This window comes from Excalfactoria chinensis, chromosome Z (assembly GCF_039878825.1).
Source record: "Excalfactoria chinensis isolate bCotChi1 chromosome Z, bCotChi1.hap2, whole genome shotgun sequence".
NCBI lineage: Eukaryota > Metazoa > Chordata > Aves > Galliformes > Phasianidae > Excalfactoria > Excalfactoria chinensis.
In genome coordinates, this window is record NC_092857.1 from 12,862,676 (window position 1) to 12,882,851 (window position 20,176).

The window sequence follows — 20,176 nt, forward strand, 5'->3', positions numbered from 1 at the left end:
CAGTCATTGTGCTCTTTGTATCCATTGTAGTTTCTGTGGAGCCATTATTTTCGGAGTGACCTACTATAGACACTGTGCAAAAACACGGGCTATTAGAATATTCAGATACATACTCCACCCATGCACATTCACACTGTGTATGTATACATGTGCATATAAACACATATACTTATTTATATATAAGCCACATGTGGCAAGAGAACAGTTGTGGCAATGCCATACTCTTGGCTCCCAAGGATGAAATAGTAACAGCTCTCTCTCCTCCATCAGCCACAACTGTTTACATACTGTGCAGCTTTTCCTGTTGTGCTTCCAGCAATGTAAGAACACAGCCTATTTTTAAATAGCCAACTTCTTATTAGAAACAGTAGCTTCAAAATTAGGAAGAACTAGGCAGCAAATTATCACAAATACTACATAAACACATTTACTTGAAACTTTTTTTACCGCACTATAGCAATTCCTTCAAACAACTCTATGGAGAAAATGCTTTTTCCTTCAATAAGATTTATGTTGGGAGTCACCTAGAATAATATTTTTCTTGAACACGGAGAATAATAATAATAATAATAATAATGAAATAATAATAATGAAAGGATGCAACTCTGGACAAAAGCATATACCTTTAGTTTTGGAACAGATACACCTAAAATAAGCTCCAGTGCCTGAGTACAGGCAGAGGAACAATGCTACTTCCTTCATCGATTAAGGCAACACACAACCATTTTAGTTTTGTTTGCTTCTTTGAAAGAGACATCTTGAAAGATTGAGCTCTTCTTCTCTATTAAAGGCTCACTTGCCAATTTGTAAAGAAAGTCAATAAAAGAGCAACACAAATCATAGCTGGATGCTGAAATGAGAACTATATCAGGACTAAAAACCTTTATGTAACTTACCAGCACACAGCCATTTCTCAGTCCCAAAACAGACAGTGTGGAAACTGCTTCATCTAAAACATGAAGCCCAACTCCTCTAACACAGTTATTTACCTTAGTACTTTTGGAATTAAGGCAGATGTTCTTTAGATGAAAATATGTATTTTGGTGTTGACTGTGCAGGCGTAAGTAACAGTACAGACAAAAATAGTAAGAGATTTCTTCTTGAAATTATTATTTGCCTTTTGGTTTTACTTTTGCATTGTGTTTGATCTGCTGGACAGCACTTCAGTATGCCGTATAACACAGGCAACAGCGAAAGCATCCATGTCTGTATGCAAACAGCTATCCTCTACCTGGTTACAGACGGGGCACGTCAGCGAGAGATAAGAACTATCAGCGCGGGCAGCATGTAGCTTGGAAAGAGACTGCCAGGCAGGCGAGGAGAATGTCCTCACTCATTCTTGAAGTGCATGGACTAACCCAGTCCACAACAGCGTGACAAGTCACAACGTGTGACACAAGCGGACACTGACATGCAGATTTTTTTCCAGACAGGTGAGGAGGGAGAGTTGGAGAAATAACGTTCGGAAACACTCCATTGCTGTTCTTACTGAAAATAACCAGTTACCAAGCGTTGGTGAGGAGAAATAGGACTACTTTTTCTTCCTAGCACGCCAGCTGCCCACCTCCAGAGGCTATGAGGTGAACTTTGTTAACTTGGACAGCAAACCGCAGGCAGAGTACCGCCGCAGACCCCAGGCGGCTCCGCTCCCCCTCACAGGGCCAACCCCGGAGGCTGAGCGCAGCGCCGCCATCACGTTCCTAACGGCCGCTAATGGCGCGCGAGGGCGGGCAGGGCTGCAGCGCCACCCCGCGGCTCCGCTCCCCGCAGCCCCCGGGAGAAGGCGCGGTCCGCCGGAGCTACTGCGCGTGCGCACGGTGCCGCCGAGGCGCTGATGGCGGCGTCCCGTCGGCTTTGCGTCTCGCGGTGCCGAGCGCGGTGACGTGCGCGGGCGGCGGGGATGGCGGAGGCGGGGAGCGCGGTGTCCGCGCTGGGGCCGCGGCTGGAGGCGCTGGGCCGGCGGCTAGCGGCGCCGAGGGGAGCGGGCGGCGATGGTGAGGGGCGGCTGTAGGGAGTGCGGAGGGAGGCCCTTCCTTTCCCTCGGCGCCGGAGAGCCGCTGAGGGCACCGCCCGTTCCCCCGTAATAAAAGAGTCAGGGCCTGCGGCGAGACCGCGGGTCCGCGGAACTTTGAGGCCGCTCTGTGGAGCGGGTGGTGAGGCTGAAGTCCGCCCCTGCCTGGTACCGAGGCGGCCGCCGTGCCCGTGCGGCGTGTGGCGCTGCCTGCGGGGTATTGGGCCGCACCCAAGAAGGCCCTCCGGTCGGTGCCGGCAGGGCTGGCGGCGCGGTGCCCGTGTGAGGGCTGCGCTGTTATCTGCTGCCGCAGGTATCGCGAGGGCTGACCCGAGTGGAAAGGGGCCGCGTGCCGGGCTCTCGTGCTTGCCGGCACTAAGGGAGCTCTGTGTTCTTCTGCAGGTGCCTTCTTAGCAAGGGGTTCTGCTGCTCTGGAGAAACTAAAGGACCTCTGTAAAGAAGGGAAAGAGAAAGCACATCATTCCACGCTTCTACAGCTTTACACACAGGTAGTACGTACAAACCATCTGGAGACCTGCTTTAAAAAAGGCCGACTTCTGGTGTATGGGAGAGGGTAGGGTGTAGTGGAAACTGATCTGTGCCACGGGGCGTGTATGGTAGCACAGAACGCACATAGAGTACAGGTCTGCTTTTAGTTGGATTAGGAGATAAGAGTTGATATGCTGATATAGTTGGTATAGGACGTGAAGGGTTATGTCAACTGACAACAATCATACTTTCAACTTGTTACTGTTTAAAATTAAGGGTTACTTTAAAACTGTAATCCCTTATAAACTGTAACAAGAGTGCATGTTACTGCACGCCGCCATCTGATTATTTTGCCTGTGGTATTTTTACATTGTATATCTTCTTGTTTCCATAGGCTGTTTTAGACATTACCTATTTGGAGGAAAGCCAGCTTGTGGATGAAGATTTTGCAGGGGAATCTTCCTTGCAAAAAGTTAAAGAACTTATTTGTATTCTTTCAGACCCAGAAGACTTAGTGAGGGAATGCAGCATAAATGAAGAAGTGAGTAGTACTAACATTCATCCAGAGAATTAACTACTTATTAGCACTTGTATTTGTGTTGGGCAAAATCTAAGATCACGGGGGGGTTGGGGGAGGGGGGGAATAAACATTTTACCTGTATTCAAATAATGATTCCTGAAAATAACTTTTCAGTAACTTGTTGTGTGCCCAGAATTTTCCTTACTAATATTTCCTGATTCCAGGGGCTTTTGGCAACATAAATGCAAAGCACTGGACGTATGTCTCTGAGCATTGTTGTTAAGCACAGCCTTTAAAGTTGGAAGTTTAATGTTGTATGCATGTATGAGTGTGTATATGATAGCTCAGATGGTTTGTTTGTTTGTTTTTACTTATCACAGTTTGCTGGATTTTATTTCAGCCCATCAACATCCTTAGTACAGATTCAGTAGAATGTCTTTACTGGAGAAAAGGAGCCCTGCTTTACATGTATTGTCATACAGCAAAAGAAAGGAGTGAATGGCTGAGAGGAAACATTGCTGTATTTAAAAAGGTAAATGAGATTTTGTGTAGTGCTCTGAGGGTATGAGTGCCTGTAAGTACAGTTGAAAGTGTGACTTTTCTCTTTCAAAATACCTCTTTTTATTATTATTATTATTATTTTTTCCCTTATAAATAAGAGTGGGGGAATTCATACCTGGAAGCATTTCTGGCTATTATTAAATTAATGAGAATCTATCTTTTTTTTTTTTTCCCTATTATTTTAAACTGCATTCAGTGTCTTAATGATGGAGTTCATTACCTGATGAAGATGCTTAGCTTTAGATGCCCTCTTCGTTTAGATGGAGATGTCTCACTTCAAGATAAAGACACAGCTGGACTACTCAGTGAAGGTAACCAAAAGAAAAAGTACCACATACACCAGTCACTTATGAAATCCTTATCCTTTTTTTTTTTTTTTTTTTTTTTAAGCTTCATTTGCGTTCAAAAACTGTAACTTTTTAGGATAAAAGTAGCAAAAAGAAAAAACCAAACAGATGTGAGAGAGAAGTAGGCAGCAGTGCTGCTGCTGCTTAAAACGAGTTCTGGTAATGCTCAAATAGCATCTTCTTGTTGGACTTGTTGAAAGGCACACAGGTACTCTCATATGAATATACTTCACCGTACCTGCATTTAAAGAAATACTGACATTCTTCAGGATAAATAGGCAAACACAATTAGCAGAATACTTATATGCCCATTTTAAATACTTAAGTAGGGAAGGGCAAAGTGCGTGAAGTAAGGAGCAAGACCTTGATTCACTTTCTCTTTCTGGGGAGCTTCAGTCATCTGACTAGAAATGTGTGCTTTGGTCTACCTCTCAAGTAGGCTTACATTGCCTCTGTCAGCACTGTTTGCTGCATTTCTAAGAGAGAACTAACAAACTGTATTTGTTCACAAGCGAAGAATAAAATACCCAATCTAAATTGTGTTTTGCAGGCGTATTTAGTGACACACACTTACTGGCCATGATGTACGGTGGAGAAATGTGCTATTGGGGACTGAAATACTGTGGAGAGGGAAAGCAGGAAAGCCTCAAGGTGATGGACTCGGTGCCTGGCAGCGACCCGGGCTGCAGATCACAGGGTGCGCTGGTGGATTTCCGAGAGCTGGGCAAAACCATGTTAATGAAGTATGTTGCTGTGTGTGAGGGACCTCTAAAAGACCACGGATGGAACACAACTAGCGCAAAACAAATGTTATGTTACCTCACGAAAACCCACAGCTAGATGTGTTACCGTTGCTCTGTCGGAAGCTGCTCGCTGGGTGACGAGCGCTCTTAGGATGACTGTCTGCACCAGGCTGAGACCTGCTGTGCCTCGGAGCCTGCCTGCTCTTCAAAAATGTACGCTCAGTCGCATTAAAGCATGAGTTCAAAGAAGCGCGGAGCCGCGGTCCGAAGTGCTGTGCGGCAGCGCTCCTGGAACGCGTGACCGTTCAAGAAATCCACCGAACCGCGGGTGACGCTCCACGCGGGCGCTGCTGACGGCGCAAACTCCACGCTGGCCGCGGCGGCGTGTCCTCCTCCCCGCCCCGGGCAGGGCAGGCCGGGCCGGGCGCCGCCTCCGGCCGCGGTGCAGATGGCAGCGGAGCGCGGCGGTATGGCGGCCGGCGGGGCGGCGGGGCGCGGCGGGCTGGAGGCGGCGGTGCGCGGCCGCCTGCGCGGGCTGCGGGAGCGCTGGGCGTGGGGCAGCCGGGAGCGAGGCGCGGCGGCCGCCGAGACGGGCCCCCCAGGCGGCGGGGAGGAGGCGGAGGAGGAAATGAGCGCCCTGCAGGCGCTGCCGGTGAGTGACGCTCTCCTTCCTCTCCGGCACCGCGCGGGACCGCGTCACGGCGCCGTGTGCGGTCGCGAAGGACTCCGCGGTCCCTAGGCCTGCCGCGCGGGGCTGCAGGGATAACCCACCGCGGTACGCGGCACCCGTGTCCTACCGTCCTACCCTCCCTCTGCGCCTCTCAGGTTTGTCGGGCTCCCGGAGCGCTGACCCCCTGCTGTGGTTGTTTGCAGATCGACGTGCAGCTGTACATCATGTCCTTCCTCACACCCCAGGACCTGTGCCGCCTGGGATGCACGAGTTGCTACTGGAGGGTGGCTGTGCAGGACCCCCTGCTGTGGAGGAATTTTCTCCTGCGGGATCTCCCGATTTGGACATCTGTTGACTGGAAATCTCTCCCAGCTGCAGAAATTTTTAATAAAGCCTTTTCACAAGCCAGCGATGAAGCCCTGTATGATTATATGGCAGAGTAAGTATTTCTCTGTACTCTGATACAATTGGCAGGCCCTGTACAGCAGCCTACGGACAGGTTTTGCATATACAGTAGAAAGGTTGTGTGGTAAGATGATGCTGAATAAATGTTGATGTTTTTTAAACCCATTGCCTGTTTTGGAAATCTGATTTCCAGTTGTGTGACAGTTTGGTCAGTTTGGAATTCAGCAGGAATGTCAGATAATTTTAGAATGCAGGGTTTTGTAAACTCTGTACCTAGTACGCCACAGGAAACAACACCGGAGAAGCTGCACATTCTGGTGATGTTGATGTTGTTCAATATAATGAAAATTAATTTCTTTATAAAAGAAGTACTAAAAAATATTTCAAATACAGCAAATGGAATGGTTAGTCCATATCTCTGAGTTAGAGAGAGATACATATCTCCAAGGTCAAGATTGGACTATTCTGCGGATAAGTAATTGTTTGGGAGGTCACAGTCAGGGTGTTCTGGTCACTGACTGTGAAGGCTGGTGACAAATGCTATACCGCATGCGTCCATCCTGGGACCAGTGCTCTTCAGCATCTTTATCAGTGACATAGACAGCGGGGCTGGGTGCACCCTCAGCAAGTTTGCTGATGACACCAAGCTGAGCGGTGCAGTTGATACAACAGAAGGAAGGGATGCCATCCAAAGGGGCCTGAAAAAGCTTGAAAAGTGGGACCATGAGAACCTAATGAGGTTCTGCAAGGCCAAGTACAAGGTGCTGCACTTAGGGCAGGAAAATCCCAGCTATGCACACAGACTGGGAGAAGAACCTATAGAGAGAAGCCATTTGTAGAAGGACTTGGGGATAATAGTGGACAAAAAGCAGAACGTGGTCGAGCACTTTGCACTTGCAGCCTGGTAGGCCAACAGAACCCTGGGCTGCATCAAAAGAGCTGTGGACATCAGGGAGATGAAGATAATTTTCCCCCTCTATTCTCGCCTCATGAGGCCCCACTTGCAGTACTGCATCCAGGCCTGGGGTCCCCAGAAGGAAGATGTGGAACTGTTGGAGCAGATCCAGAGGAGGTCTGGGAAGATGAGTGGAGAGCTGGAGCACCTCTCCTGTCCAAAAAGGCTAAGGGAGCTGTGCTTGTTCAGGCTGAAGAAGAGAAGGCTCTGAGGAGACATCATTGAAGGGAGCTTACAACAAGAAGGGAGGTTTCCACTAGAGGGTGGTGAAGCACAGGTTGCGCAGAGAAGCTGTGGATACCCCATCCTGAGAGCCCAGTTAGGTGGGACTCTGTGTAACCTGATCCAGCGGATGGTGATCCTTCTTATGGCAGCAGGGTTGGAACTGGTTGGTCCTTGAGGTCTCATCCAATTCAAGGCATTCTAATTCTTATGCTTTTTGTATTTTATTTTCAAGATTTGGGGCTGGGGGGGAAGTAAATATTGAGAGTGCACAGAATAACAAGTAGTACTGTTTTGGTTCAGATGTTTACTGGTCTAAACTTTAGATAATTACTGGACAGAAGATGAAGTTAGTGATTATAAGTAGTTTAGTTTAAAATCACAGTAACCTCTATAGTCAGTTTGGATCACTGAACAAAAAGTGTGACAAACAGATTTTCCAGTTGTGTTTTTTTTTTTTTTTTTAAACTTCGGTGTATTTTGTTAAGCTGCAGTAAAAGTTTTTCATTTGCAGTTTTGTTTTCCCAAGATGATTCATGAAACTCTTGCCTCATGTAAAAATGTGCACTAAGATTCTGCAGTCTTTGTGCCGTATGTCCTCACTTTTCAGCTGGGAATGAATGTGAACTTATCTCTGATTTTGGACATTGGATTTAAATGTCTGAATAGTTACAAACGTCATATATTTGAAATCACCTGTCACTGCTTGCTGTTGTGTCATAGAATGGCTTGGGCTGAGAGGGACCTTTAAGACTATCTAGCTCTAGCTCCCTACAGTGGGCAGGGTTGCCACCCACTAGATCAGGCTGCCCAGACCCCATGCAACCTCTTATCTTAACAGTGCTATGTGTGCAGTGTTGGAGTTTCTAATTTTACTTGGCAGTTTGGTTTTGTTTTGTTTGTTGAAGTAATCAATTAGACTTATATTAAGGGTTCATAAAGTCAGTGTTTGGCATTTGGATGAACTGATGATTTTTTTTTTGGGTAGGGGGTGGGGAGGTTGGAAGTCATCCTGCCCCTGTACTTGGCATTGGTGAGGCCTCACCTGAGTACTGTGTTCAGTTTTGGGCACCTCAGTACAATAAAGACATGGAGGCGCTGGAGCAGGGCCAGAGAAAGGCAATGAGGCTTGTGAATGGCTTGGAGAATCAACCCTACGAGGAGGGGCTGAGGAAGCTGGGGCTGTTTAGTCTGGGGAAAAGGAGGCTGAGGGGAGACCTTATTGCCCTCTTCCAGTATCTGAAGGGTGCTTACAGTGAGAGTGGGGCAGGTCTCTTCTCACTGGTGACATGTGACAGGATGAGGGGAAATGGCCTCGAGTTGCACAAGGCTAAGTTTAGACTGGGTGTTAGGAAACACTTCTTTACAGAAGGGGTAGTTAAACACTGGAATAGGCTCCCCAGGGAGGTGGTTGAGTCACAGTCCCTGGATGTGTTTAAGAGCTGTCTGGATGTGATGCTCAGAGATATGATTTAGCAGAGGCTTGTTAGAATTAGGGTACTATGGTTAGGCTGCAGTTGGACTTAATGATCTTTGAGGTCTTTTCCAACCTGAGTAATTCTTTGATTCTATGATTTAGCCTGCTTTATGGTGATGTCTGAAATCAACAGTTTGGAACTTTTGCCTATGTATTTTCACCCCTTGCTTGAGTTACAGCAGTAATAAAGCGCAAGGAAGCATGGGGCACAACTAAATATTTATTGATTGATACCACTCTTGTATTCTGTGTTTAATTTCTAGTTCTATCTATTTTAACACAGATATAAAAAAAGCTGTCCCCAGACCAGAAGAAGTTTGAAATCCAGCCGCTCTCGGTACGGTGCTGTGACTTCCTTTTTGCAGTCTCTGGTCACTCAGTCGGAACCTCGCTTTGCTATGTTTGGGCCAGGTTTGGAAGAGCTGGATGACTCTTTAGTGCGAAAGATGATGACGTGCCCAGAAATCCTGCTAGTAGCTGGCTTACCTCAACGACGAATTCATGGTAATGTTGGTGCTGGTTATTGATTGTATTGTTTTAATTTTAATTTTATAAACAGATACAACTAAAGGCATTAGGGGAGAAAAGGAGAAAGAAAGATTTTTATTTTTTAATACTCCCATTGAGAATCAAAAGCATACTGGTATGAAAAAAAATAAATAAAAATCTCTGCATGTATTTATTCAAAAGGATAAATACAGAAAATATTGGGATAAAATTGTTGCTGAAGTGAATACAATGATTTAATTAAAAAAAATCAAAGGGATCAAGATTTTATTGTTTTTATTTCTATTTTGATCCTAAATTCCACGTCAAAATTGCTGCGGTAATAGAAATTTTCCTTTAGATTGTAGCTAAGTGGTTAAAAATCACATTTGTGTTTTTTATTCAGGAATTCAAGACAGATCATTTATCTGATTCAGTCCTCTGGTGTCAAACTGTAAATGTCAGAGTTGTAGGACCATGGAAAGAAATTTTGTCAAAGTTTATGAACTTTGTTTTTAACATCTGTAATTTCACTTATATCCAAACCTCACAAAAACTCTTTCCTTTATTTAAACACAACACAGTTGGAATTACTACATTATCATTACAAGAGGTGTGAAAATACAGGGTAAAAATAAAACCTTCTTAATTATCTATTTTCTCTCCTTTTCTACTCACATTTATTGTAAAATTTATTAGTTTAGGGTGACAGACACAAGTCTAACGCCGCTCTGACTTAGCTTTCTAGGTTCTACCCTAAATATTAAATGTATGGAAATACCTCCTTGTTTTCTTAAAGTGCTGCTTATTTTAGTTAAATTAATTGTCTGTGTGGCCAATTTAGAGCAGGTGTAAAATTTCAGCATGAAATAATGTACACTCTATCCCTAACAGCAGCATGTTGAGGTCTATCCATTCTACTGCACCACTAGATTCTTCAACCTGTAACTTAATCGTATTCAATGATGAAGTGTTTGTAATCTTTTATGCTTTTGCCCCCACTCCCCATAGGAATTGGATCAGGAGTCACTTTTCAGATGAATAATAATCAAAAATTCAACATTGTGACGTTGTACTCAACAACCAGGTAAGATTTTTTTCTCCACAGAAAACAAAACAAACTTTATCAGTTTTTTGTACTTCCCTTGTTTGTTTTTTAATGTGTTTTTTATGTCTTTATTCACATGAATGGATACTCCTTATAAAGTGGAACTTCGATACATATCTTCACTCTTTCTCTTCCCTTCTTCTAACTCTAAATTTTCAAATGGAAGTAATAAACTTTATTTTCCTAATCTTATATATTTCTTCTACATATTTGTTATGTATAGCAGGTCCTCTTGTCCCTCTTGATGCTTTAAAAGTTGATAAACATATACTAGTTTGTGTTTTCAGGTATATTTTCATATGCATCTCACAAATTGCTTATCATCTGTAAACACACAGTAGAAAAAATGGGTGGGCAATGAAAATTTTTGGTGGCTTAGACTATTTTCCTGCCCCTTTACTGTGCTGCCTCAATTTTGTTTTTACATTTTCTACTTAATTAACCTGATTATTATTATGAAATATTTTAATATCTTGCAGTGTGGAAAGGAAGAGAGCAAGAGAAGAGCAAGCTGCTGTTGTGAATAAGATGTTCTACCAAGAGAACAGCATTGTAGGGAATCAGCAAGCTGTGCAGTACAATGTAATAGCTCAAGTTAAGAAGGTGTGCGAAGTAGTTGATGGATTCATTTATGTTGCTAATGCAGAAGCTCATAAAAGTAAGGAATTTCTCTCTCTCTCTTTTTTTTTTTTTTTTTTTAATTTGTATTTTGTGAATGGTATTTTGTGGATGACTGGAATGTCATCAAGATTTGTGACAAGAATGAAATACACAAAAATGCATGTTTGCATTGCTTCAAATTCTACTTCTTTAGTGCTGTTTATTCAGGACTTACCAGCAATCGCCTATCCTAAATACTCTCCATGTGAGGGGTTATGTCCTCTTGATTTGGTTATGATTAACACTGGTAAGGCTATTATTTAAGCTAGATCTGGTATATGATTTGAATTTAAACATATATATATACATATAAACCAAACCAAACAAAGAAAAAATAAAGAAAACAAACAAACAAAAAAACAACCTTGAGGGTTAGGAAGGAAGAAAGCCTGGAATTATAGTAATGGTGGAACTGCATTATAAGATGCAATTAGCCCAGGTCAGGACAGTCATATAGTAAGAACAGTACAAACAAATATCATGTTAACTGTCTTTACATACATCAGCTTTAAATGGATGAAAAGGATTAAATCAGGAAATAAGAGGTATACTGAGGCTGCAGGCTGTATGGCGTGTCAGTATTTCTCAATGGCTTGTTGTCTTGGAGTCTGTGGGGTACTCGGAAAACACTGTGATATTAAGGACTCCATTAAACTGCATGTGGGATTTATAGAGCTCTTTAAATAACAGCTAAATATGACATACTCTCTGAGAGTAGCAGAGCTAGATAGCTTTCCTGTCTTTCTTCCAGTTCTGTGTTTCCTCAGCTCTGAGACCTTCTATATCTGAAAATTAATATGTATTTGAAAATTATATTTTATATATCTGAAAATTATATTTTATATACTTGAAAAAATATTTAAAGACAATTAAAAACAATTGAAATTTAATATGTGTGAATGTTCTCCTTGAGGTTTACATATGTTTAATACTTATGTACTTATTAAAAATTGTTTCCTAGAGCACGATCGCGAAGAGGAACTGGCTCATATTTTGGCTATGATTGATCCAGCCCTTGGACCTCCAAACAGACCTCTGCTAGTTCTGTCTTGTGTCTCTCATTTTGGTGTGGAAAGGATTCCTTGTGTTTATATGGCACACCAGCTGCAACTAAATCTGCTACCTCGACCCTGGATGGTACTTGCTCTTAAATCTTTACCCTCTGTTTCTAGATGGCTTAAATGTAATGTAAGATTGTTATAGTTCCTGAATTGTACCTATGTAAGAAAGTGCACAGCTTTCAACAACGATATAAAAGCACTCCACCTAATTGAAGAATTTAGTGTTATCTGGTCCTATAAGATACACATTAGCCAAACTGGCCATAAAGGTGGCATGTGGTTTGGCCAGGTGTCCATACAAGAAGCTTCAGATGGAGCCAAAAGGCAAAGATGTGTGAAGGGCTGGTCTTGAAGGGAATAAGGAAGATTCAGTTAAATTAAATCTAAATTTCCTGAGTCACAACCCAAAGCCTTAACTACAAGGTGGATTTTTCTGTCATTTTTTCATGAGACTCTTAGTTATCACTTGTTTGGCATGATGTATTGAGAGAATAGAATAGTTTAGTTAGTTTGGTCAATTTAGTTGAAAGGAATCTTTAGAGACCATCTAGTCCAACTGTCTGATTTCTTCAGGGCTAACCACAAGTTAAAGCATACTAGTCAAGGCATTATCCAAATGCCTCTTAAACACTGACAGGCTCAGGGTATCAGGCATGTCTACCAGAGGCCTTTTCCAGAGCTTGACCACCCTCATGGTGAATAAACGTTTCCTAATGCTCAGTCAGCCTCACCTGGCACAGATTTGTGCCCTTCCCATCCTGTCATTCCAGAAGCAGAGCCCTGCACTTCCCTCTCCACTTCCCCTCCTATGGAAGTTACAGACTGCAATGAGGTCACCTTTTGGCCTTCTGTTCTCCAGTCTGGACAACCCAGATGTCTTTAGTAATTTCAAACAGGACATACCCTCCAGCCCTGTCATACTGAAGTACCTTAACACCCTTTCTTTATTGTGGAGTTCAGAACTGCACACAATATTCAGGGAGAGGCCATGCCAACACTGAAGCAGGAGAACCACTTCTGGCTGGCTTGCCCATTTGGCTGTCCAGGAACACTGCTGGCTTATGCTGAGCTGCTGTCACCAGTACACCCTGATCCCCTCCTGCTGACCTGCTGTCCAGCTGCTCCCATCTGTGTCTGGCATTGCTCTCCCCCAGGTGCAGTGCCCTGCATTCCTTTTGTTGAACTTCACACTGTTGATTATTGTCTGGAGGTTCAAGGTGTCCATATATCTTTCCAAGGCCTCCAGAGAGTCAAAGCACATCCCAGTATTGCAGCAAACTTACTGAGAATGCAATCCACTTCTGCATCTAAATCACTGATATAAATGTTGAACAGAACCTGTCCTTGTGTTCTTAACAAGTCAATTTACTTTTTTGTACCTGAAGTGCTGGACCCATTCTTTCATGCTTGCCAGGTGCAGTATTTATCGTTACGGCTCAGTTATGTATAACTTGTTTTTGATAATGTTGTGTAGCCAAAGGATCAGGGAAAGAAATCCCAATTTATTTCCTTCATTTTCTTTAAGAAAAATCTTTAGAAGCTTTTTCTTTTCAGTGTAACATTTACAGTAGGCACTTTATAATACACTACAAAATGTGAGAAGCAATAATACACCTTGAATTATAAAGGCACTAATATTTTTTTAGAGAAACCTTCAAGTAGCTTCTCATCTGTAAATAAAATGCTGTCTAGTAGTGACTGGAGTGATTGAAATGAAATTCACCAGAATATCAGGAATGCAGGGCTTTTCTAATGGATCTCATAATTAATTCTGTAAAAAATGTTTTTATTTTGCTCCTTGCTTTCAGGAAACTTTTTCTAAGGGGTCTGGAAGTGAGCAGTAAAAATGTGAATTTGATAGATTTCTCACTCTAAAGATGATCATGGAGTGCAGCTAACATATTGTTACATTGCCTGTTATCCGTAATGTGTAAGTTTTTTAAAATTATTATTATTTTTACAGGTGCAAGACACCGTAGCTGCAACTTTAAGTGGATTGCTAAGTGGAATTGAATGGCTCTTGGAGGAAGCAGATTGTAAAAATGCACAATAATTGAACGTGTTTGGTTTTACTGTATAGAGATGTCTGTGTTTTAGCATTCATATGAAATGGGAATCTCATCCTGACTCAGAAATGTCAGAAAGGAGATTTAAAAGAAAAACTAGCATTATTTCAGTGCACATAAATAATTAACATTATTAATTAGAAGAACAAGTGAGGTTTTCTGGGTTCCCTCAGCTGATGAAGGATTGATTTCATAAATGGATCCAAGTGTTGTTTTTTCTTTTCTGTGTTAATTTATTCTTTTAATCTGGGGCTTTCAGAGTGCAATCTTTCCTAAGTATCACAGAATCACAAGGTTAGATGATCACAAGATCATCTAGTCCAACCGTCCTCCCATCAACACTGCTACCACAGTTACTAAACCGCATCTCGAAGCTCCTCATCCAGAAGCCTCTTGAACACTGCCAGGGACAGCGACTCCACCACCTCCCTGGGCAGCCATTCCAGTGCCTGACCACTCTCTGAGAGAAAAAGTTTTTCCTTATGTCTAAATGTATATCTGATAATCTAATCTTTTCTGCAAATATACCAAACACTAGGTTGATTTATCAGCGTGGCTGTATTGCACACATCATACATTTAGTGATTATATTTAGTTAATATAAATTCAGTGAGAGCTCAGCAGTGACAGTTGTCTGACCAAAGATAATACACTACATTGTATCTTGCTCTCGGATCATCTATTGTAGGTTAACAGATAAATAGCATATTTCTCTCCTATTCATTTCCTTCCCCTAAAAACAATGCTGGGATAAGAGATAGTGCTTAGGGGAGAATTATCAGCCCAGAATTTGTGGAAATGGACAGGCAAAATCCCCAGTGTCAATCACTTGTTTCTTGTTTGTCATCTTATTTGTCAGTTCACCACCAAACACTTAATTTATCTGCAGCAGAAAGCTAAAGATGCTTATTTTAAACTGACATACGTGTTGCCATGAATGAATATTAAATAATTAATATTTCAGGACATTTATTATGTGCATTGTGCTCAAGGACCTGTCGGTTACTCAAATAATTGTTGCCATTTGCAGGTGTGAAATACCTGACTTGAAATTTTCTACACACTTGCAAGTATTTTTATAAAAAGGGAAACAGCATTTCAGATATGGGACAGTGTTTTTTGTACTGTTGTCTTTTGAGACAGTTCTGCTCCTGCTCTTCCACCTTTTAAACAATTCTTAATTGTTGAGTGAATGTTGCAGAAACTTCCCTTGTGTTTTTGTGTGTGTGTTGGGGGGGTGGAGGGGCTGCCTATGAATGTATCTGTTCTATTTTGTTTCTAGTTTATTTTCTTTACCTTTCTCTATAGAAATGTGGTTGTCTTGAAGAACTTTTTCATAGTGCCTAGATAGATAAATGGCTACACGGTGTGCATACAGCTGTAACTACCTGTATCTGGCATGTGTTTGTGCTTAACACGGCTATTTCGGGAACATTCCATTTGAGAATTCTCTCTCTCTCTTAATGAAGTAGGATAGAGATGGGAACCGTTGTCTTATTTTCTTTCATATTTATTATGTATTAGCTCAGTTTTCCAGACTTTCCCCCTGATTTCATATCAGGACATGTTTGGAGGGAAAATCCATGGGAAGCCATACTATGCTAATTCTGCAACTAACTGCTTTAATAGAGCGTGTGTACTTCGTCCTCTGAAAAAGGATGCAAAACATGGATAACTGGAGAAAAATTTCCACACGTTGGGTTCATGTGGACTTCCTGCTAGTCACAGTAATTCTGTAGTGATGTCTACTTGAATGCAGCAGCCTGATTCTGTGTTAGATACTACAAATGTTTGTTTCTGCCAGATCTTTCTTCTACTTTCTAAAGAATAAATTATTATTTTTTTTTAATGGTATTTCCATTCTTTCTTCTTATATCACGCTCCCCCCATACCTGCAGACACACAAATGTCTATGGTCATCCTGCTGTAATGGATAACATGCTGTCATTGTAATGTTAATCATTAATGAAAACAACATTATCGAATGTTTAATTAGCAGATACTTAGTCATTATCATTTTAAAAGGACAAGATAGTGTAGGAAACACACTGTTTCTTAACCCGAATGACTTTGGTTAAATTAAGTTAGTGTAACTTAAAGAATTAAGCATTTTTAGAGGTGCTGCCTGGGAGGTTGTTTGATATTATGTATACCTGACATGGGATTAAGAAACAACAGTTCAAATGTTGGTCCAACCAATTAATTACAAATCCTGCTCACTAAGAGGAAGGGAAGGCAGTGACTACTATGAATTAGGGTGATGGGGAAGGGAAAGCAGGACATAAGAAAGATAGAAAAAGCAAGAATTACATAAGGCAGGGACAGTCACCACCAAGATCCAGCAGCATCCCACTCCACACTGCTCCAATGGTCAGAAGCCAACACGGGTGCAAAAGTGCAGGGGAGGGCAGCACAGAGTGGCTGGCCATAGGCAGCAAGCAGGTACAGACAGAGCAGCCCAAGAGAGTCTGTAAGCAGGGAGACACCACCTTGTGAAGCATCTGATGTCAGACTCCTAACCTCTTGGTTGTAGGTCCCGTTTTTACCCTTCTTCTGCAACTGTGGCATTCCTGGGCACTTTGGTAAGAGCCATGTGCAGCACCCCTGAGATGGCCATATCCCTCGAGATGAGCCCACACAAAAGACTGCTTCCTGGCCATTAAGATGCTGTCTGTCTCTCTCTCCTTGGCTCTGGCCTGCAAATCTTCACACAGATTTTTCCAACTCTGACCAGGACTCGCCTGGCCTTGTCTGCCTGTATTCCTCAGCAAGCTTTGAGACAAAGGTGCTAGTTACATGGGAGAAGAGACGCACCACCACCTCACCACAGCTTCTCTTCAGGTACTCATGGAGAGTGACGAGTTCACCCATAAGCCTCCTCTTGTCCAGACTAAATTCCAGCTCCCTCAGATGCTTTTCATAAGACTAATGCTCTGGACCCCTCACCAGCTTTGTTGTCCCACGCTCCAGAGACTCAGTGTCTTTCTTGTACTCAGAGGCCCAAAACTGAACACAGCACTTGAACTGCAGCCTCACCAGAGCTGAGCACAGATGGATGATCACTTTCCTGCCCCTGCTGGCAACACCATTTCTGATACAAGCCAGGACGCCACTGGTCTTCTTGGCCACCTGGGCACACTCCTGAGCACTGACCAGCACCCCCAGCTCCTTTTTCTCCTCACAAACCATTCTGCCCCAAGCCTGCAGCGTTGCCTGGGGTTGTTGTGGCCAAAGCACTGGACCCACCACTTGGTCTTGCTGAACTTGATCCCACTGGTCTCAGCCCAGCTATCCAGCCTGTCCAGATCTCTCTGTAGGGCCCTCCTACCCCAGGCACATTGACACTTCCTCCCATCTTGGTGTTGTATGCAAACTTAGTGAGGATGCACTCAGTCCCCTCATCGTCACCAATAGAGATCTGAAACAGGACAGGCCCCAGTTCAGAGCTCCGGGGAACATCACTTGTGACCGGTCACTGGCTGGATTTAACTCCATTCACCACCACCTTCTGGACTTGGCCATGCAGCCAGTTCCTTACTCAGCCAAGGGTGTACCTGTCCAAGCCACAGGCTGACAGCTTCTGCAGGAGAATACTGTGGGAGACAGTGTCAAAGGCTTTGCTGAAGCTTAGGACTTAAATTATTAGAATTTCAAAGGTAGTTAGAACTAGAATATTAGAATGTCTCAAAAAATTGTTTTATATTTCAAATAAAATAAATATTGTCTATGTTTATATTAATAATACAGTGATGGATTTGTGAACTCCCCCCACCTCCACCCCCACAGAAATCTTGCTCTCTCTTAGAATCATAGAATCATAGAATTACCCAGGTTGGAAAAGACCTTGAAGATCATCAAGTCCAACCACAGCCAGGTTAGGGTTCCAACAATGTTCGAAACTCATTTTCCTGCTCACTGTTTGTTTAGAAAAAGTTCACAAAATAAAAACAAAAGTTCAAAACGACAACATATCTATAATAAAGCTCAGTGCCAGGGCAGCTTCTACCCAGCAAAGAATTAAGTGGCTGTGGAGATGCTAGTTTTCATAGTCTTTGAAACTTAGAGTAAGAAGAATCCTGCTGTGCACTCCAAAGGAGCTGGTGAATAAAGCTGGAATGGCCATAGGACAAAGGAGGTGGGACGCCGACGACACTGCCAGCGTCTGCGGCTGCTGATGGAGCGGCCCTTCCGCTCCCTGCAACATCGTCGCATCCCACTAGAAGGCACTACTAATCCACAGCAGCTACTGGAGAGCTCCAGGCACAACTGACAAAGCAGTTTCAAGTCATCGGTTTAGCTTTTCTCTGGTACAGCAGGAGCCGGTTACAGAAAAGCCCATGAGAAAAAAAACAAAACACTATATATATATATATATATGAACAAAACAATTCATCCCCCCAAAATAACAAAAGCAGCAACAACGACAGAAACCACACAGAGTTTTTCAAAGGGTTATACAGAGAGGATATGATGTTACTCTTTTTAGGGTCCATCCTAATCATAAAATCACAGAACAGGTTGGGTCAAAAGGGACCTCAAGGAACACCTAGCCCCAACGCCCTGCCATGGCCAGCACTACCACCCACCAGTCCAGGATGCACAGAGCCCCGTTTAACCAGGCCTTGAACACCTCCAGGGATGAGGCACAGGCGGCTTCTCTAGGCAGCCTGTGCTTGTGCCTCACCGCAACTGATTGAAACCTCCCCTCTTTCAGATTAAGACCATTCCTTCTTGTCCTATAACCATCAAAACGCTTGAAAAGTTTGTCTCCCTCTACTTGTAAGCTCCCTTCAAGTACTGAAATGCCACAGGGATGTCTCCTCAGAGCCTTCTCTTCTTCAGCCTGAACAAGCCCAGCTCCCTTAGCCTTTTTGGACAGGAGAGGTGCTCCAGCTCTCCACTCATCTTCCCAGACCTCCTCTGGATCCACTCCAACGGTTCCACATCTTCCTTCTGGGGACCCCAGGCCTGGATGCAGTACTGCAAGTGGGGCCTCACGAGGCGAGAATAGAGGGGAAAAATTATCTTCATCTCCTTGATGGACACAGCTCTTTTGATGCAGCCCAGGGTTCTGTTGGCCTACCAGGCTGCAAGTGCAAAGTGCTCAACCACATTCTGCTTTTTGTCCACTATTATCCCCAAGTCCTTCTACAAATGGCTTCTCTCTATAGGTTCTTCTCCCAGTCTGTATGCATAGCTGGGATTTTCCTGACCTAAGTGCAGCACCTTGTACTTGGCCTTGCAGAACCTCATTAGGTTCTCATGGTCCCACTTTTCAAGCTTTTTCAGGCCCCTTTGGATGGCATCCCTTCCTTCTGTTGCATCAACTGCACCACTCAGCTTGGTGTCATCAGCAAACTTGCTGAGGGTGCACTCAGCCCCGCTGTCTATGTCACTGATAAAGATGCTGAGGAGCACTTGGTCCCAAGATGAATCGACAGGGGACAGTACTCCTCCCTGGCCCCACCTGGAAGTAGAGAAATGGGTACTGAAAATCTAGAGAGTATTAATATCAATTTGTATGGAAGGGTTACCACTAAAGAGAGTATCTGGAGTCACTCAGCAGAATGTATGGAAATAATAATAGCTGGACTACTGCAAGATGGTTGAAAATTTAGTATGTGATTTCATTTCTCATTTGTGACTTTTTATTGTGAGTGATGCTGGATAAGGTAATCTCCTTATGACAGGGGGTTTCCAACCTTCTGGCTTGCCTGGGCTACACTGAATGAAGAGGTATAGTCTTAGGCAATGTGTAAAATATATAATATGGTTAGTATATATAAGCAACAAAGCTTCTTTTATTTTTGTTAAAACATAAAAGAGAGAGAGATCAACAACATAAAACTGCTGGGATATGTCACCTTGTTTTTGTGCAACTAATCCATCAGTCTGATTCAGTGACAGTGGCTGTCATTCCTAGTGAGCAGTCGAGGTGTACACCAGGGATTTTTGAACTTTCATTCTTTCAGTGCTTCATCCTTGTCACAGGTTACCCTAAAATCTACCGGCACCCATGACAGGGGTATAGACGGCCTGCAGGGCCGCTATCCCAAAAGGAAAAGAAAACAGGGAAAGAGAAAATAAATACAGCGGCAGCGATCTAAGGAGGCACACTATTTTACTAAATACTATATCGGAATACAGAATAACACAATATAATGCAATATAATTGGAATTAAGGCTAACGAATCAAGTAAAATAAGAGAGAGTGAGTTCCGAAGCCGAGAGGCCTACTGTAACTCTAGGCGAAACGGCTGGAACGCTTCCACACACTCCCCCATGGCTGGCAGGATCCGAGAGAGCGAGTCCAGCACTGAAGTGAGATTATATAGTCCTGGTCATTTGACTGACCGTGGTGCTCCCTGGGACATGTAGTCTTCTTTCTGTGAGCA

The 20,176-nt window shown here is 43.3% G+C and overlaps 2 protein-coding genes across 5 annotated transcripts; both read left to right on the plus strand.

The window, feature by feature from the left end:
- Positions 1-1,819: 1,819 nt before the first annotated feature.
- Positions 1,820-4,768, plus strand: RIMOC1 (RAB7A interacting MON1-CCZ1 complex subunit 1). The gene is made up of 6 exons (XM_072359455.1): positions 1,820-1,994; positions 2,414-2,520; positions 2,895-3,041; positions 3,421-3,552; positions 3,778-3,892; positions 4,479-4,768. The coding sequence occupies exons 1-6, from the start codon at positions 1,901-1,903 to the stop codon at positions 4,766-4,768; spliced, it is 885 nt and encodes a 294-aa protein (XP_072215556.1). The 5' UTR covers positions 1,820-1,900.
- A 45-nt stretch (positions 4,769-4,813) lies between these two features.
- Positions 4,814-15,634, plus strand: FBXO4 (F-box protein 4). Of its 4 annotated transcripts, none has more exons than XM_072359454.1 (7): positions 4,814-4,884; positions 5,545-5,780; positions 8,684-8,904; positions 9,898-9,973; positions 10,474-10,652; positions 11,616-11,791; positions 13,679-15,628. In XM_072359454.1, the coding sequence occupies exons 2-7, from the start codon at positions 5,566-5,568 to the stop codon at positions 13,766-13,768; spliced, it is 957 nt and encodes a 318-aa protein (XP_072215555.1). In that variant the 5' UTR covers positions 4,814-4,884; positions 5,545-5,565; the 3' UTR covers positions 13,769-15,628. The 4 variants fall into 4 exon arrangements, with proteins under 4 accessions (XP_072215555.1, XP_072215553.1, XP_072215551.1 ...); XM_072359452.1 differs by lacking the exon at positions 4,814-4,884 and adding an exon at positions 5,013-5,138; XM_072359450.1 differs by lacking the exon at positions 4,814-4,884 and adding an exon at positions 5,141-5,323.
- Positions 15,635-20,176: the final 4,542 nt, after the last annotated feature.

What these genes read in the sequence shown, in the direction of transcription:
- RIMOC1 (XM_072359455.1), top strand. Translation starts at nt 1,901, where the DNA reads ATGGCGGAGGCGGGGAGCGCGGTGTCCGCGCTGGGGCCGCGGCTGGAG. An exon ending in GAGGGGAGCGGGCGGCGATG is followed by an intron (nt 1,995 to 2,413) that starts GTGAGGGGCGGC and finishes GTTCTTCTGCAG; the next exon opens with GTGCCTTCTTAGCAAGGGGT. An exon ending in AGCTGGACTACTCAGTGAAG is followed by an intron (nt 3,893 to 4,478) that starts GTAACCAAAAGA and finishes TGTGTTTTGCAG; the next exon opens with GCGTATTTAGTGACACACAC.
- FBXO4 (XM_072359450.1), top strand. Translation starts at nt 5,141, where the DNA reads ATGGCGGCCGGCGGGGCGGCGGGGCGCGGCGGGCTGGAGGCGGCGGTG. An exon ending in ACCTCAACGACGAATTCATG is followed by an intron (nt 8,905 to 9,897) that starts GTAATGTTGGTG and finishes CACTCCCCATAG; the next exon opens with GAATTGGATCAGGAGTCACT. An exon ending in ACGTTGTACTCAACAACCAG is followed by an intron (nt 9,974 to 10,473) that starts GTAAGATTTTTT and finishes AATATCTTGCAG; the next exon opens with TGTGGAAAGGAAGAGAGCAA.